At 42.1% G+C, this 18,456-nt stretch overlaps 1 protein-coding gene across 1 annotated transcript in view; it reads right to left on the bottom strand.

Moving 5' to 3' along the window:
- Positions 1–1,499: 1,499 nt before the first annotated feature.
- adamts17 (ADAM metallopeptidase with thrombospondin type 1 motif, 17) overlaps positions 1,500–18,456 on the bottom strand; it is a 102,365-nt gene continuing 85,408 nt past the window's right edge. The window contains exons 18-23 of the mRNA XM_086296680.1: positions 14,594–14,753; positions 12,498–12,633; positions 10,048–10,252; positions 9,497–9,649; positions 6,770–6,947; positions 1,500–3,878 (exon numbers count right to left, since the gene is read on the bottom strand). Coding sequence (XP_086152806.1) covers positions 3,727–3,878; positions 6,770–6,947; positions 9,497–9,649; positions 10,048–10,252; positions 12,498–12,633; positions 14,594–14,753 — 984 coding nt within the window. The 3' untranslated portion in view covers positions 1,500–3,726. The remainder of the gene's footprint in view (positions 3,879–6,769; positions 6,948–9,496; positions 9,650–10,047; positions 10,253–12,497; positions 12,634–14,593; positions 14,754–18,456) is intronic.

The raw sequence follows: 18,456 nt of genomic DNA, 5'->3' as shown, positions 1-18,456 counted from the left end.
ATAACCAATAAACATGAAGCATGCTTGAACAGGAAAATAAATAATATGTATTTTGTGCCGTGCAGTGATCGACATTAGGGTTTGATTAGCACGTAATGTTAAAAACTAAAGTTCTTGTTCTATATTTGAAGTATTTATAAATGTACAAATATTTTTACTTTCTCTGAATTCTCTTTATTTAAATTAGTTTGTACCTTTTAAGATGTCAGTAAGCATAAAATCATCTATTTATTTAAGCTTTTTGCTATTTATGGAGGACAACATGACTGCGGTATGACACAAATGTGGGTGTGTCCTCATCTCCCAGAGGAGTCCAAATTGTCATCAAACAGACCAACAGACAGAAAAAAACATTTGAAAATAAACAACCAAACTATGAGCTGTGATTTAATTACTTAATTACTACTTGATTTAATTACTTTATGATCTCTGTGAAAATTTCTTCCACATCATTTACTGTATATTTCACAGCACTGTAGGTGCAGTGAATGCTTAAACTGTACTGACTGGAATATACCTGACATTCAGTGACATTTAGTATACTTTGTTGGGATTTGGCTGGGTTTTGATGAATTCATCATCCAACTTTTGAGTATTACTTTTCAAACTGAAGAAATAAAGACAAGCATCATGTAAAAACATAAAATAAAACCACACATTGTCTTTGATCATCATTTATGAATCTATGCACTCACATATTAAATAAATTAACTTAAATCAGTAGTGCCATCTCCGGTCTTGGCAGAGGGCAGTGATATAAAGAATAGGAGAACTGACAGCTATTCTTAAAAAAATAAAAATAAAAAATCCATTTACCTATTTTGAAAAAACGATTTTGGAAATCGGAAAATGGTTTTTAAAACGAGGTTTTCATTGAGAGTTTAATTCTTTTTTGTGAAATTAATTAATTAATGGATCAATAATTCATCCTTGTGTACAGGAGGTAAACAACACAGACTCAAACACAGGCTGAGATAACACAACTAAGATCACTGAGAACTAAAGAAACCCAAAAACATGAACAACAATAATTAAAGAATTACAAAGACTGAAACACAAATACTGGATCGCAGTTTCAGTACCGTGAGAGTAACAGTGTGTTTTAAACAAGACTTAAAAACAGCCTGGCACTTTTCTGTCACCAAGTGGGTCACAAATCTGGGACACTGTTAACATAAAAATCACACAGCTGCTCAGAGTGATGTCAGGATGCAGGATGGTTGTTTCTCTTTTCTGCTCTCAAATCGTGTACACGTGATGGTGTACCTGTATCTTAAACATTTCTCCCTATATACTCATTGTGTTGACCGACAGCGGTGTCAAGAAGTGTTTGAACCTTTCCTGATTTCCTATTTTTTATATGTTTATCACACATAAATTGATGATCAGCAAAAAATGTAATTGTTAGACACAAGTCAACACAAAATGCAGTTTCTACCACCAGCATATCTCACTGTTTATAAGTGAATTCTAAATTTACGTGGCGAATTCTAAAATATGAAAAAATGTCAAATTTCAAGATTTACATTTAGTCTTAAAAAAAGACCACTTTCTAGGCTTTTCCAGAATTTTCAGCTGCACGTCACAACCTTTTAATCAAGTTTCAGGCAAAAATGTTCATAAATATAAGAGATACTTAAATCACAGCATAAAATATTTTTAATACTTACATACAGTATTCTTCATAGAAAGTATAATTTTCATTTTATTAAATTAACCATCTATGACACGTCTTTATGCATGAATATACAAACAAATGCATGCATACACAAATACCCAGCTCTCAATCAGCACGGTGAAAAACACTTACTATTGAAATTTTATTAATCAAACATGGTGTATGTGCAACTAACAAAGAACAGTACAAGAATAATAAAGAATATTTATACCATAAGAAAAAAAGTATTGTCAAAACAATGGTATCAATCCACCAACAAATAAAAGCAGACAGCCATTAATTGTAAGGATCATACACGGACATAATCTGAATTCCACAAATGTGAAACAAGTTATAAGATAGCACCATTCAACCAACTGTAAAACACGTTTATCATATGATGATATACACACCAACACGCATGTGTTCTCCCTGACTGTATAAGGGAAATGAACTGGCATTCATACAGCACCTTCTAGTCTTACAGCTAAAAGCATTAAAGACCCCATAAAATTCATCAAGTATTACATTTTTTGGCCATTTGAGAAAAAATATTGTATCTGGCTATTTTATCTGGATAGTAATCACACTAGTAACTGATGTTCTTTTGAGCACCTCATACTGAGGAAAATAAGTGCTTATAACTTTTGATTGGCAGTTTTAAAAGAGGAAGAAGCAGCACCAGTGAGGTTTGAACAGGCTGAACAGAATTGTCAGCTGTGTCTACAACAAATACTGGTTCTGACTTGTGTTTAGCTGTATATGCAACTATACAGGTTAACTAGCTTCAGGTCTTGGTGCATCTAATCAGATACTGCTAGCGAAACAGTTATATTCTTGCTCCTGATCACTACAGGCAGTTTAAATGATTGAACTGTAAAATCTTACTATCAAACTAAAAAAGATTAGCTGACCTAATTCCTTTGCACAACTTTATAAAAACAAAAACTACCAGGATCAAAATTGACAGCAACTGCTATCACAACTAGAGATCAATGAGGTACATGAACGCTACGGCAAGGGGAAGCCAGGACTTTAGGTCAGGACGAGATATTGTGATCCCCACCCTCTGAGATGGATACCAAGCCCCCCCAAAAAACTGATGCGTTCAAGGTGTTCAGTATGGCAGCTGGAAAACTGGACCCTTTTGGTCGATTACCAAGAATACGTGAAGTACGCTCCCAAGGTGTGACCATCACCGAAACCAACCAGCTCTGAATATCTCAGGCGGCAGTAACTTGAGAAAGAAGAAGAGCAAGTAGAGGAACCATTTTGGAAGGCACAGAGGCACTAATCATGTTTGCACAGGAACAAGCAAGATTGATAGAGGCTGGGATCTACCACACCAGGCAAGACCTCAGGTGCAGGCTGTGCAAAGAGGTCCCAAGATGCTAGCAGACAGGGCATGGCTGGCATAGTATACAGGGATATCTGTGCCAAATATAGCCTAAAGTCCCAAGGTCAAAATGGAATACCCCCCTTAGGGTGGTGGAGAATGACTGAGTGCAAACCAAACACTACCAGAGCCCCAGAATTTGTTTTCATCGTTATCTGCTACATGAGCTTTCCACACCCGAGTAAGATCAGTGTGTCTTCTATTATAAGCTGGAGTGATTCAGTAGAGTTCTACAGTATTTTACAATGGCTCCTGATCATAGGCACATATTACAGTAATTTATTAATACTTACATAATGTTACTTAAACATTAAAAAAGTGACCAATGATTTGAAATTTGCTATATAACAGAAACAATACAAAAGAAGGAGAGGGGAAAGTTCATGCTTACTCTGAATCACATGTTATTTAGTGGACCTGCCAGGTTATTATATAACACACATTTGTCAGTTGCTGTGTACAATAAAGTTTGTTCTTTGTTTTTGTCTACAGCAAGTAAAATATCAGATATTTTCTAATGTGCATTAAAATTACAAGCTAAATATTCTTGTTTCCAGTATACATTTATGTATACTTACCTTTTTTGTTTTAAATAAAAAAAAACCCAAAGAATTTCTGTAGATTATTTATCAGTATTATATAACATTTAAAAGGGAGTATGTGCTTTTGGTTATTAGCGCTTGTGCAGTATTTTGTTAGCATAAAAGACCCGACAGGTTTCACAGCATCGTTGGTACCACCTCATGTCCTGACAAAGGTCTTTATCCCGGATCACATGACAGTACACTGTCCACCTGTCCCCCAAGCACTTGTAGGTCAGAGCAGCTGTTGGGGTGGAAGAGAAGAAAGCAGCAATTCAGTATATTTAGCAGATGTGAGAGTCTTGTTAAATGTTAATAAAAGTGTACTTCATTAGCAATGCCTTCCCAGCAATCAATCGTATCTTTTTACCAGTGTGACAAATTGAGTGGGATCATTCCATTTTTGTTCTAACAATGTCCTCCTAAGCATTTCTTTTAATTCCCCATTATACTACTTTTTCTTGTAATTAAATTATATTGCCAAAAATGTTAACCCACCTAAATAATTGATGTTCTAATCACTTCCACATAACCACAAGCGTGTAAAGTTAAGCAGCTAGGCATGTAAAATGCTTCTACAAACAGGAGTTCATTGAATTCCAGCATGGTGCTGTGATGCGATGTCACCTGTGCATCCCATCGCAGGTGGCATCCCATCACAGCACCATGCTACTAAATATTCCACAGTTAGTGGCAAACCAGAAGTGACTGTGAATGATAGCAACTCAGCCATGAAGCGGTAGGCCAGCATCCAAGGTCAGTGGATACTGAGGCACATAATGTGCAGGGGTAGCCAATTTTCTGCAAAGTTGCTACAGACCCCTAAACTTCATGGGGTCTTCAGATTAGCTCAATAACAGTTTGGGTTTCTATGGTCGAGCCTTACACCACCAAGTGTAGAGCAGTAGAGGCGTGTTCTCTGGAGTGTTGAATCACGCTTCTCCATTTCAGGTTACCAGCTTTGTTGGAACAGTTTGGGAATGCCTCCGTCCTGCTCCAACATGACTGTGCACCAGTGCAAAAAGCAAGGTCTATAGAAACATTCGCAGAGCCAGTTTGGTGTGGAAGAACTTAACTGAGTCCTGACATCAACCAGACAGAACACTTTTAGGAACTAGAGCATATACTGAGAGCCATGCCTTCTGTTTGATCTGAAAAATGAGCTTCTGAAAGAATAGTTTAAAAATTCCCATAAGCATACTCCTATACCTTGTGGAAAGCCTTCACAGAGGAGTTGAAGCTATTATAGCTGCATAGGGTGAGTCAACATCGTGTTAAATAAAGAATGGACTGTCACTCAAGTACATATGCATGTAGAGATGGAATTGAGAACCGGTTCCCAGTCGTCCAACTCCTTGGAACTGCTATCAATCTTATTTACCGGTTCAATTTGCATATGCACTACAATCAGCTGATTTCAATTCTCACTGGCTCAGGCTACAGTATGGATGGGGACATAACTTTCATTTTTATTGCACAAATGGATAAGAGCATGGTAGGTGGAAATTGCATCCAGGACAGAAACAACTCCATTATGCTGCAAACACACATTTGGCTCGTTGCAAGCATCTGGACAGGCAGCATGCTAATGCTAAGTTAGCCAGCTAGCATGCTAACGCTTAGCTAGCCAAGAACCCAGAGTGACGCTAGAGCCGAGTGTTTGCTGACACTAGCCCAACAGCCAGACGCTGAACTTCACCAGGTAACACAAATAAAAGAGCAGACTCTTTATGCTTAGAACTTTCCTTTTTGCTAAAGCAAATAGTTAGGGCTGGATCAGGTAACTCTGAATCCTCCCTTAGTTATGCTGCAACAGGTGTAGGCTGCGGGGGGATTCCCATGAGTATTTCTTCGTCAGTCACCTTTCTCACTCAAAATGCGTTAATACAGTGGTTCCCAAACCTTTTTTGCTAGGCCCCCCTTTGTTTTACAAGAAAAATGTTCGCGCCCCCCACCACCTGGGAACATATTTGGCGATGCTTCATCTCCTGCTTTGCTTTTGTGTGGGAGCCCCGTCAAAAAACCTGTCAATTATGGTGACAGTGTCCTCATTTTTTTTTCTTTTCATACCGCGCCCCCCCTGCAATGGCTCTGCGGGCCCCACACTTTGGGAACCTCTGCATTGAATCGTACTTATTATTAATCTCTGTCTCTCTTCCACAGCATTACTTTTGTCCTGTCTTCCTTCTCTCACCTCAACCAGTCATGGCAGATGGCCCCGCCCCTCCCTGAGCCTGGTTCTGCCGGAGGTTTCTTCCTGTTAAAAGGGAGTTTTTCCTTCCCACTGTCGCCAAAGTGCTGCTCATAGGGGGTCATATGATTGTTGGGTTTTTCTCTGTGTGTATTATTGTATGGTCTACCTTAGTGCCCTGAGGTTGTTGTGATTTAGTGCTGTATGAATGAATTGAATTGAACTGAACCACACAGGGGGTGGGTAGAATGGGGCTGTCATGGTGGGAGAATGAATACACACACTGGAATATATTTTGGGTTTTTTTGTGAGGACCTTCACTGAGATTCCTCTTACCCCTAGGTTTCACTAAGAACAAACAAATACTCTAACATAAACAACCCTAGCATAAATCTCATTCTAAATGTTATCTTAACACCAGGCTTTAATCGTCATACATGAGTAAAACCTGGTGAGAGCCAGTCATAAAGTTCTTTTTGCATCTTGCATTTTTAGCATCTCTACAATAACTGATGTTTTGTTCAAATCAATTTTATTTAAACAGCACCAAATCACAACATCAGTTGCCTGAAGGCAAGGATGGTATTATAACCAGTTATTATAAATAAATAAATGTTGCAGTGAACACAAACACAAATTTCTGTTTATTTTTCCAAAAGCTATCATAATTAATCTATGAAACACATTTACATGCAAGTTTAATTCTGACTTTTCTATATATTTATTAATCAAGCAAATTACTCAACAGACCTTAATCATTTGTAAATTGAGCTTGTGCCTCGGAGAAAGTGTTCCAGTTCTTTAAATTACAAAGCAGCTGTTTTCTTAGTGTTCTACAACTTGAGGAAGCTTTAGCTGTTCAGTAGGTATAGGTGAATCTGTACTGTGTGCAAGATTTCTTTATCCTTTAAAAATGCAAACTGCAATTGCGATCAGTGTCTCACCTAGCCTAGGGGAGGTGATGGTATTCGCATTAATTTTCTCATCACAGTTCCCACTGTGACAGGATCGATATGTTGGTGGTCTCAGCATCACAGAGCAGTTGTTACCATGTCGACCGGTCACCTTGTGCATACACTGAACCACCCGTGACTGCAGTCCCTTTCCACAGGATGATGAGCACTGAAACAGCAAATGAAAAGTGCCAGTTTGCAGAGGTTTTACTAAACTTGGTTGATTTTTAAATGGAACAGTAAAATTATCATTTTACAGGTGAGAACTCTTAAGAGCAAGGAAATACTACAGTAGGAATTAATTTATTCATCTTTTAACAGCATTGTTTTAAACAGAGGTAGATTATTTCAAACACTTATTCCCGAAGCTATAACACAGGGTGAATAGTCTACACACATTCTACCATGGGAGAGATTCATTTGGCAATGATTTATGTACTTCACTGCAGAAGTATATCTGTTGTTGTCATTTTCATATATACACATATTAACCTTGAGCATGATGACGAGGAATGAGGAATAATTTCCTTAGGGATTAATAAAGTATTCTGATTCTGATTAAAAATGTAAAGTGCATTAAAATTATAAATGAAAATCAGGATAGAGTCAAGAATCAAGATTTAGCCAACTTCAACGTTATACAATAATAAGAATATTAAGATTAAGAACCGGTTCACAGCAGTTGTAAGTCTGCTTGCCTATGGATCCTACTTATAGGTTCCACTTGTGCTAAAATCAGCTGATTTCAGTTTGTGAGCCAGAAGTGAAAACTAGTGGTGCAGTCTACAGCGTGGATATAGACATCACTTTACAAAAGGATGAGAGTACAATGGTAAATTGCAAACTGTCCCCAGAACAGAAACAACCACATTATACTGCTATAACTTTAGCTCTTTACTCCAAAAGTTGATTCTGTTCATCTGGACATATATATATATACATATATATATATATATATATTAGGGGTGCAACGATACACAAAATTCACGGTTTGGTTCGGTTCGATACTTTGGTGTCACGGTTCGATATTTTTTCGATACAAAAAAATGTTCATGCCTTTTTAATTTGTCATTTATTAAAATTATAAATATATATTTTAACTCAAAAGTACAGTTTTTAAATTTAACCCTAACCCTTGTGCGTGTTTTTTATTTTGACAGCGAATGCGCACCTGCGGTCACTTATGTGCAGCCCTGGTTATTTAGCTCGTCATATTGCAGCCACAGAAATTCTTTTGTCCATGAAACCATAAAGCTGCACTTTCTTTTTGCCTTATAGTCTGATTGGTCATAACTTCTCCGTTTTGTGGTAAGCTTTTCTTTGGCTGTCACTTCTTCACCCTGACCTGTCTTATTTGGCTCAGCAGAACTAAAATATATATCCTGCTGCTTTTACACACGGACTCACATAAGCTCAGCGATTCTCTGCGCGATCAACCTCTCACATGTTTAAGCTGCGGGAGATTTCACTTGTCATGTTTGCATAGTAAGCTAACGATTAATAAGACGATGTCAGAGGAATTGGTGCACAAATTATCATCACTCACAGATCAGTGCTGTCGCTCTCTATACAGTTCACGCGATTGCAAAGTGAAAGCAAAAAAACAAGCGCAAATTCAAACGCGATTTCAATATGTCACATATTGACAGTGGCTCACCGATGCCAATGACATAATTACCCAGCTACATTTCTGAAAGAATGCAAAAGCATTGACATATATTTTTCCTACAATAGCCCGACGGGCAGGGCAGAGATAGATTTTGGTAGCCCGACTGAAAAAAATCGCTAGCCCCGGGACATTGGGCTAGCGATATTGCGAGCCCTGTATCTGATTGAGGAATCACTCATCTTTGGAAAAGAGAGTTTATTACAGAGAAATGTCTCTTTCCAAAATAAAAGCTATACTATCCGCTTCTTCTGGGCTATATTCTCAGCAGCATAAGGAGAATCATGTGCTAACAGCTGTCTAAATGACTCGGCTAAAGTTAGTAGCATGCTTGTTGTTTTTGTCTTTGCACTAGGATGATGTCGGAGTAAATGTGCAGTCATATTCGTTGTGTTCCCACTAGTGCTTTCAGGTTAATCTCGTTGAAATGACCTTAACGCCACAACACGGCAAATCTCCGTTAACGAGCTACCGCCAATTGCCCCGTGCATGGGGCTAGACGGCCAACACGTTAACGAGCTAACTGCGCTAACACACTAGTTCCCACCCATGTAATTGAGCATTGCATGGCACATCCAACATACTGTTTTACTTTAGTCCATGACTCGCTTACCTTCAGGGTCATACGTCACATGAAAACCAAAATAATTCCAAACGCCAGATCTGAATGAGGGTGGGGGAGGTCCATGTTGTAAGGAGAGCTTAACTTCTGTCTCGCTAGCTTGCCCTGCGCTCTTCCTTCTGACGATGCTGTATGTGTTGAGCGCTCAGTGAATCTGCGTTCGACTACTCCGCCTAGGCTGCACTGTCGACCCTAGGCGGAGTAGTCAAACGCAGATTCACTGAGCGCTCAACACAGACAGCATCGTCAGAAGGAAAGTTGATAAAATAAATTACAAATTTTGTATTGTTCAATACATATGCGTACCGAACCGAAAGCACTGTATCGAACGGTTCAATATCGATACGAATATCGTTGCACCCCTAATATATATATATATATATATATATATATATATATATATATATATATGAATTTGCTTTTGTCATACCTTGGACCAGTCTCCGGTTTTCCATTCGTAACATTTGGAGAAGTCCTCACAATATTCTTCTTGAGTTGGCTGGGATAATGGATCACACAGACCCTGAGGGTTTGTACACAACACTGTACGTCTGCGGACACCTTGACCACAATTTGATGAACACTGGAGAAAAGAATAAGAAAGAAATGTCTTGATGCAGTCTCAATCATCCAGGTAAGTAAATCTCCAAAAGTTGATTCTGTTAGATTAAAATCCAAGGGTTTTTTGATCCTACGCTACTTAAAGGAGCTGACATGAACATTTGCATTCTTGACACTGCAGCAAAATTACATCTGAAGGAATCTGGCAGATGCTTACAGAAAAAGGGCGCATCATACACCAAATGACGTGACTTCCAAATATTCTGGGTGAGGAATTTGATTCAGTTTTCAAATCAGTACACCTCTTACAGGATGCCCTTAATCTTACAGATTAAATACATCCGGTATACTCTTAAGGGCTCTTCTTACAGTTTCATGTTTTCTTAAAATTAAAGTACAGAAAGTGTGCATGTGCCATACCTTGGACCATTCTGAAGCCTCCCACGCTGTGAGGCAAAGGCGGCCCTCGCAGCCCTGTAAAACAGGAGGTTTTCCTCCTTGGCAGTACAGGTCCCTGGTGTGGATGACTGAACCATTCTGTAGGTGGTAAAGACACAACACCTCCCTCTGCTGATGACCTTTACCGCAAGTGACAGAGCAAGGCCCCCACTCACCTGTCATCCACCTGTGAAAAATATCAGTTGTTTACATTTTGAGTTCAATCATACCAATGAATGGTAGAACAAACAAGGATGTAACTTCTGTGATGTTATCCACTGGTTAGAGCAGTGTTTCCCAACCTTTTGGAGCCACAGCACATATTTCACATTATAAAAGTCACAGGGCACAGCATCAAACAAAGATGTCACAGAAAGCATATTGATCATTTTTCCCTGTGCACCAGGCGTAGCGGATTTGGTTCGGTTTGTCCCCAGTATACCTTTTTTGCTTTCTTCTGACCACTGCTCATACTAGGGTCTTCATCTGAGTCAGTTTTCTCCAGGACTCAGGTCAGACTGAACACTTTTTCTTTTCAAATACAGTGGAACCCCAACTTACGAAATGAATTTGTTCCAGAGGGTCTTTCGTAAGTCACAATTTTCGTAAGTCGAAGCACCTTTTTCCGTCGCCTTTTGAGTGAGGCGATGCTGGCTGAAGACGAAGTTCTTGGTGGAGGAGGAGGTGGCAGAGGTTGAAGAAAGCATACGTATACATGCATACATACGTACGTGTACATGTACATAACATTATTGAATTTAATTTATTTATTTATTTATTTTCTATTTTATCTATTTCATTACGCGGGCATATTGCCGTTCAGTGCCTTCGTAACTTGAATTTTTCGTTAAATGGGGTCTTCGTAAGCCGGGGTTCCGCTGTATTTATCTATTGCTATTTATCTATCTACTGCGTCGTCTTACGGCGTGACTCATTTAATTAGAACAGGTAGTTGTACTGCCCTCTAGTGGAAGAGAATGTAAGTGTTTTGCCCATCACGCTGATTGCTTACAGTAGTAATCAGGTGGAACCAGATGATCTTCCATGGCACACCTGATCATGTTTCACGGCACACCTACGGGCTCTAATACTGGGTTATAGAATATCCATTGTGAAACCTTGAACTGATCATTTCTGTCATCACTCGGGTGAAGTTATTTTCCTAAATTACAAAACTACCAGCAGCATCTAGTGCTCTGAAAATGCAATTACAATGACACCTCGGTGGAGAAAAAAAGTAGATTGTGTTATCTCACCAGGATTGGGGCTATTGGGCCCCACCGTGAATAAGGGTCAGACTCAGGGTAGGGACTCCATTGTCCCCAGTTGGGTCACTTTCCTACTGTGGGATTTCCATGCGAATGTGGGAAATAGCCCCATGGTTAGTGAGGGCACACTGTGAAAGTCTGGAAGAGACCCTGGTCTGTGAGAATTCCCACTTCTAGCAAAGCTTCAACAGCATGCAAGTTGGGAGACTGGGGCCATTGAGTCTGAGTGGACCATGATCCATACCTGCACTGTCAGAGCTCTGTCCCCAAGCTCTATAGAGCTATAACGGTTAGTGATGGTGATGGAATCGAGAACCGACTTGCCAGCCTATATCTATCCTGCTTATCGGTTCGTGCACTCTCGCTACGATAAGCTGATTTCAGTTCGCGTGTCGGAGGAGTACAATAACTGCGCGGTTTCCAGCATGGATATGGACATTACTTTTTTTTATTGCACAAATAACAAACAAAAAAACAAAGTGGTAAAGTGGAGACTGCTTCAGGACAGAAACAACTGCATTATACTGTTAACAAAATTTCGGCTCTTCGTGAGCACCTGCACAGACAGCATGCTAATGCTAACCTAGCCAAGAACCCAGAGTGATGTTAAAACTGAGTAAATGCTGAGCCCTGCCCACTACTGTGATAAAGTGAGCCATCCATCTAAAGTCGAATCACCATGGTGATCGCTGTGAAGTCTCTTTGTCATCTTTGAAAACAAACAGGACACAAAAAGAAATTACTTCATCTTATTGTGCTTCATAGTGCAATGAATGCTCCTAAAACCCCCAAAACATTGACCTATTGATAACAAACTCTGTATAGCACTTTGGTCATCCTGTGTTGGTTTTTAAATCTGCTTATAAATAAATTGTTTGATTGACTGAACGAACTACAGTCTGAATATGGCCTAAAAATGATTGAGAAAATGAAGTATGACCCGAGATTTCGTGTGTGTACTGAGTTTTGTAGGGAAGTATACGTATTTTGTTATTTGTATCTTCTGTTATGTTATTATTACAACTACATCATCACTGCTGTAGCAAAAGAATTTCTAAAAATGGGCTAAATAATGTATATGTATTATGTCATACTGTATCTATTCCAATGGCTATTTGTTTGTGTGTGTGTGTGTGTGTGTGCGTGTGTGTGTGTGTGTCTCACCGGTACTGGCAGGGGTGAGTGTTGCAGAGACGTACTTGCGGTTGCGGTCGGTTTTCAGGTTGACAGTAACTATTGTTGACAACCTCCATAGTTTTGTTGACTATCCTCATACATGAAACCACTGTCCTCCTCTCTCCTGTACAAAACACACACAGACACACATACAAACACACATATGTGTAAGTGCTATACCTTATCCCACCCGTTATAAAATACCAGAAAAGAGCAGGGAACAAGAATTTCTTTATCCCATTTCTGCTGAGGTACCCATAAAAATCAGCGTGGCTGAGAGAATTGAGTGAGGGACTTAAGGGGGAAAATGCAACACCTTTTTAATAACACCATATTAACTACTTTATATTATAAAGTAGTGTCTGAGTTTTAACTAGTTGGACTTAGTGCTTACTGCTTTTCTAGTCTATTGGAGCACTCATAGTGCTTTATGCAAGATGCCACATTCCCCCATTCACCTACAGTGATACTAGAATTTTACTCTACAGCAGGGTCGGCAACCTTTCTGATGGCGAGTGCCATCTAACATTTCCTCAGAGGTCAGTGTGCCATATGACTGCATTAGCAATAAATTTAATAACGCTCTATATTAACAGTTACACACTATATAGAACCACTTTATAGAATTATATTTGTTGGCAGATGTTGGCAGCTGTCAGCGAATAGTTATCAGCTATTTTGAAACAAAAAAAGACTTTTTATCCATAACAGCAAATGAACTGTACAACAGAAAATGCAAATGCTATTTATGGTCTCCTCACAACAATGATAAGAAAAATAAACTGAGCCAATATAGCATGTCTGAGGAAATTTTAGATGCACTCATCAACAGAAAGGTTGCCTACCCCTGGTCTAAGAGAAACGTCACTCATCCAAGTGACTTCTTCAGTGTCAGCTAACTGCAGGTTTCAATGCAGGAGAGAAGAAAGACAACTGCCATCACAGTGAAAACCCTTAGTGATCCCGTATGTGTCAGGAGTATGGGAACAGTTGAGTTCATTTTGTCTAAACACCGGGTCTCTGTGGCTTTCAAACCCCTAAACATGCTGCGCCAAAAATTGGTCCACCACAAGGATCGGGTCCCCCGACACAAACAGAGTAACATAGTGTACGCTGTTAAGTGCAGGAGGATTGCCAGGATTTAAACATCGGGGAAACCAAACAACCTCTGGCGAAGCGAATAGCACAACACAGAAGAGCCACCTCGTCAGGCCAGGACTCTGCAGTCTATTTACACCTACAGGCCAGTGGACACTCTTTCAATGATGAGGATGTAACATCCTGGACAGGGAGGAACGCTGGTTTGAGGGCGGAGTCAAGGAGGCCATTTATGGTAAAATGACCTTCTCTTTAGAGTAATTAAGTAACATATTGCATTGCTTTTAAGGAAAGTGTAATATCTGTACTACGTAAATTTTTGAGCAGTGACCCTAACACAGATCACAACAACATGGGGAAATACCTCCAACATGCACAAACCAAATAAGCCAGTAAGAACCAAATGAGAATCAAAGGAATCAAATCGAGAGGTGATTTCAATAATTGAATCGTTATTGCTAAATTCTTATCAATTTCCATCCCTACCTGCTCATCTGTTTCCTATTTCCAAATTCATCTCACAACATTTCTAACATTGGCTACAAGTTCCACTTATTTCTCTTCTGGCCTGCTTCTAATTAATGACCTGCCTTTTTGGATTCATCCCTCTGGTTATTTTTGTCTGCATCCCCGTTGACAAAACTCGAGCCAGTTTTTTATCCTTCCAATGTGTCCTGCCTAATTTGGGTCTATCAAGTCTACAGTACACACATATGTTGTCATGGTTGTGAAGGTTTACGCACTGTCTGGTTTTGTTTTATTTTGAATTAATTTGGAAATGTATTTGTTAATTGAATCGTGTTTTTGTTTTCCTTAGTTCCTGGTTATAGTTTTGTTTATATAGTTCTTTGAGCATTTTCCTGATTAGTTATATTCCCAGTTCCTGGTACTTTGGAGTTTAGCTTCATCCTTTTGTGTCAGTTCCCCTGTATTACTTCATTTTTGTTTGTTTCCACAAAGCAAACCAAATAAAGCAGAGAGCTTACCTCCTCCACAATGGACATTACAGTCTTGCCAGCTGCTATGTGTCCAGATGTAGAGATACTCTGGTTCCCTTTGTTCCTCACTGCTCCTGTTCTGACCTGTGTTTAAAGACACTGTGTACTCATAGTGGATCCCATAGCTCTGGTCATGAAACAGCAGTACCTGTTAATATGACATAGAAGGGTTGAAAGACAAGGGAAGTTGTACCTATAGCTTACCAAATTTCTCTACATTTGCTTTTCTAGCTGTAAAATATTGTTGATAAACCCAGTCAAGTGTATAGCTGTTCTTTAAACGTTTCTTTTCTGTTCTTTAAACTTTAATAATAAAGCGCGTCAGAGATTTATAGCTGCACCAGAAGGAAGGTGGCTATTTAAAAAGGTAAAACTCAAATGCCTAATCCATTTCAATAGAGACATAACTTATATCTTTAAAAAGACTGACAAAATCTGAGGGATGCAGATTGACCGGCTGATGGACTGAGATAGGACCACCATAGTCAAAAGAAGACTGCTGTTTCCGTTTGAATTGTTTAAATACAGTAACAACATGGCTGTGTTCTGGGTAGCTGCCCTTCTATAAAGTGGCTAAAATGGTATTTATAATTGTTTATTTGCCAAGTTGTCTGTTAGGGTTATAAAACTGGTCCAACCCTGGAGTTGGGTGCCTTTTTAATGCTTGAATGAATCACAGGTGAGCATTAAGTGGCTTAATAAAAAAAAAAGTCCTCTGATTCAGTGGTAGATACACTGAAATATATATATATATATATATATATATATATATATATATATATATATATATATATATATATATATATATATATATATATACACATATATTGTGGAGGTAAGCATCAACGACACAGAGCTCTCAGTTCTCACTCCTTCTTTATTCGTCTCCAACATCAACTGCGCATATCGCGCCACAAAACACAGGAACACACTTCCTCTACACTGGGTGTGAGTGGAGCCCTCTATTGGTCCACCACACATGCCCCCCCCCCGAACACCCAGCAGAACTAGTCCAGGACCCGGGGCTTAAGCAAACGGCCGGAGCGGCTGAACTGGGGGGGTGGGGAACTGACAGAGGGCAACCCAGCCCGGGAGCGAGGCTGGCACTGGCGGTCAGAAAAAGCTGAAGACGACTCGGACTCCGTTGATTTCGGGTCGCTCCTGGGGGAAAAAACAGAATCCATCAGCCCGGTGGCAGGTGGGCGGCCGCGGCGAGGGGCCTGGGCCGGGACCACCTGATCCTCTTGCATAACATGTGCAGGCTTAAGTCTGTCAACAGAGACAACTTCCTGCCGACCGCCAAAGTCCAAAACGAAATGTTTGTTGCCTGGTTTAAGAACCCTGTATGGCCCGTCATATGATGGACGCAGCGGAGTCCTATGGGCATCGTGCCTGACGAAAACGAAACGAGCAGAGTCCAATGAACTCGGAACAAAGGTGTCAGGCAGGCAGTGGTGCACAGGACCAGGAACAGGAAATGAGTTTCTTGGGGGGCGAAAAGGCAACAAAGAGGTATCGAAACATGGGGGAGGGCTCTCAGGTAAGAATTCCCCGGGGACCCGGAGAGGCTGGCCGAGGACCAGTTCAGCCGGGGAAACCCCGAGGTCTTCTTTAACCGCGCTACGCAAACCCAGCAAAACCCACGGAAGACGTTCGACCCAGTCGCCACTTGTCAAGGAAGCACGGAGCGCGGCCTTAAGTGACCGGTGAAACCGTTCGCACATCCCATTAGCTTGCGGGTGGTATGCTGTGGTGCGGTGGACCTTGACTCCCAGGCCGTCAGCCATAGCAGACCAAAGCTCGGAAACAAACTGGGGGCCCCTGTCCGAGGTAATGTCAGCAGGGGGGCCGAAACGTGAAACCCACGTTGACAAAAATGCCCTGGCCACCGTCGCCACTGTCGTGGACGCCAGGGGTACCGCCTCCGGCCACCTGGTTGTGCGGTCCACCACAGTCAAAAGGTGCGTGAAACCCTGTGACTGCGGCAAGGGACCAACCAGGTCCACATGAACGTGATCGAAACGCCTACCCGGGACACGGAAAGGCTCGAGGGGTGCCTGTGTGTGGCGGTGGATTTTCGAGCGTTGGCATGGGATACAAACCGCCGCCCATTCTTTCACCGTCTTGCGAAGGCCCGGCCAAACAAACCTGGCGCTGACCAGCTTGACCGAGGCCCGGACGCCGGGATGAGAGAGGGCATGCACCGAGTCAAAAACACGACGACGCCACGAAAGGGGAACCACCGGGCGGGGGCGGCCGGTGGAAACGTCGCAAAGAAGGCGCGGACCGCCATCCCACACCGGGGTGTCCTCCAGCACGAGGCCCGTTTTTGTTGACTGAAGGGCAAGGACGTCCGGGTCAGCACGTTGCTCGGCGGCCATGGCAGCGTAGTCGATGCCGACATACACCGGAGAAACCAACACACGCGAGAGACAGTCAGCGACGTGATTGGACTTACCAGCCACATGCTGAATGTCTGTGGTAAACTCAGAAATGGCCGCCAACTGGCGCTGCTGGCGTGCGCTCCATGGGTCAGAGACCTTGGACATCGCAAACGTCAAAGGTTTGTGGTCAACGTACGCAGCAAAGTTGCGACCCTCGAGGAAAAAACGAAAATGCCGTGTTGCGAGGTGCAGGGCCAGCAACTCCCTGTCAAAAACACTGTACTTGCGTTCAGCATCCCGGAGCGTACGACTGAAAAAGGCGAGCGGTTGCCAGAGACCTGAAACCCGCTGTTCCAACACTCCGCCCACTGCCACGTCCGAGGCGTCGGTGGTCAACGCGATCTCCGCCGACGGAAGCGGGTGGGCCAGCGCAGACTTGGCTGCGGAAAACGCACGGACGCGTTCAGGCAGCCAGTCAACCGGATCTTTGGCTGTTTTACCTTTTAAGGCAGCATAGAGTGGCTGTAGCAGGTGGGCAGCTCTGGGGAGAAAGCGGTTGTAAAAATTTATCATCCCCAAGAACTCCTGCAACGCTTTAAGTGGTCGCCCCATGATCGGAAGGTCGGCGGTTCGAATCCACTTAACGGCTACCCTGAGGTACCCCTGAGCAAGGTACCGTCCCTACACACTGCTCCCCGGGCGCCTGCTTAGTGGGCTGCCCACTGCTTCACTGAGTGAATGGGTCAAATGCAGAGAAAAACAAGTAATTTCCCCATGGGGATCAATAAAGTATCCATTATTATTATTATTATTAACCGACGTGGGACGCGGGAAAGCCGAAACGGCCTGGACTCTGTCGGGCAACGGAACCACACCTTCAGCGGAAATGCGGTGCCCGAGGAAATCCAGAACAGGCAACCCAAACTGGCACTTGGAAGGGTTGATGATCAGGCCGTGCGCTTCCAAACGCTGGAAAACCTGGCGCAGATGGGACTCGTGCTGGCTCGCTGAGCAGCTGGCCACCAATATATCGTCCAGATAAACAAAAACGAACGGCAGCCCACGCAAAACGGAGTCCATCAGCCGCTGAAAGGTCTGGGCGGCACCTTTCAGGCCAAACGGCATGCGCAAAAACTCGAACAAGCCGAAGGGGGTAATGACAGCGGTTTTAGGAACGTCTTCGGGGCGCACGGGAACCTGGTGATACCCCCGCACCAAGTCAATTTTAGAAAAAATCGACGTTCCGGCGAGATTGGCAGAAAAATCCTGAATGTGGGGGATGGGGTAACGGTCATTCTCCGTGGCATTATTTAAACGGCGGAAATCTCCGCATGGCCGCCACCGACCGTCCGATTTGGGCACCATGTGAAGCGGAGAGGCCCATGCACTGTTCGAACGCTGTACAATGCCAAGGCGCTCCATGGCTGCAAACTCTTCCCGAGCGACGGACAGTTTCGCGGGGTCGAG

This window comes from Aulonocara sp. 'chitande type north' Nkhata Bay, linkage group LG1 (assembly GCF_057382095.1).
Source record: "Aulonocara sp. 'chitande type north' Nkhata Bay isolate Kocher_YH1m ecotype deep benthic linkage group LG1, A_spYH_male_GT1.1, whole genome shotgun sequence".
NCBI classification, from domain to species: Eukaryota; Metazoa; Chordata; class Actinopteri; order Cichliformes; family Cichlidae; genus Aulonocara; species Aulonocara sp. 'chitande type north' Nkhata Bay.
Note: the sequence above shows the minus strand (reverse complement) of the source record. Positions and strands in the feature narration are given on the sequence as shown.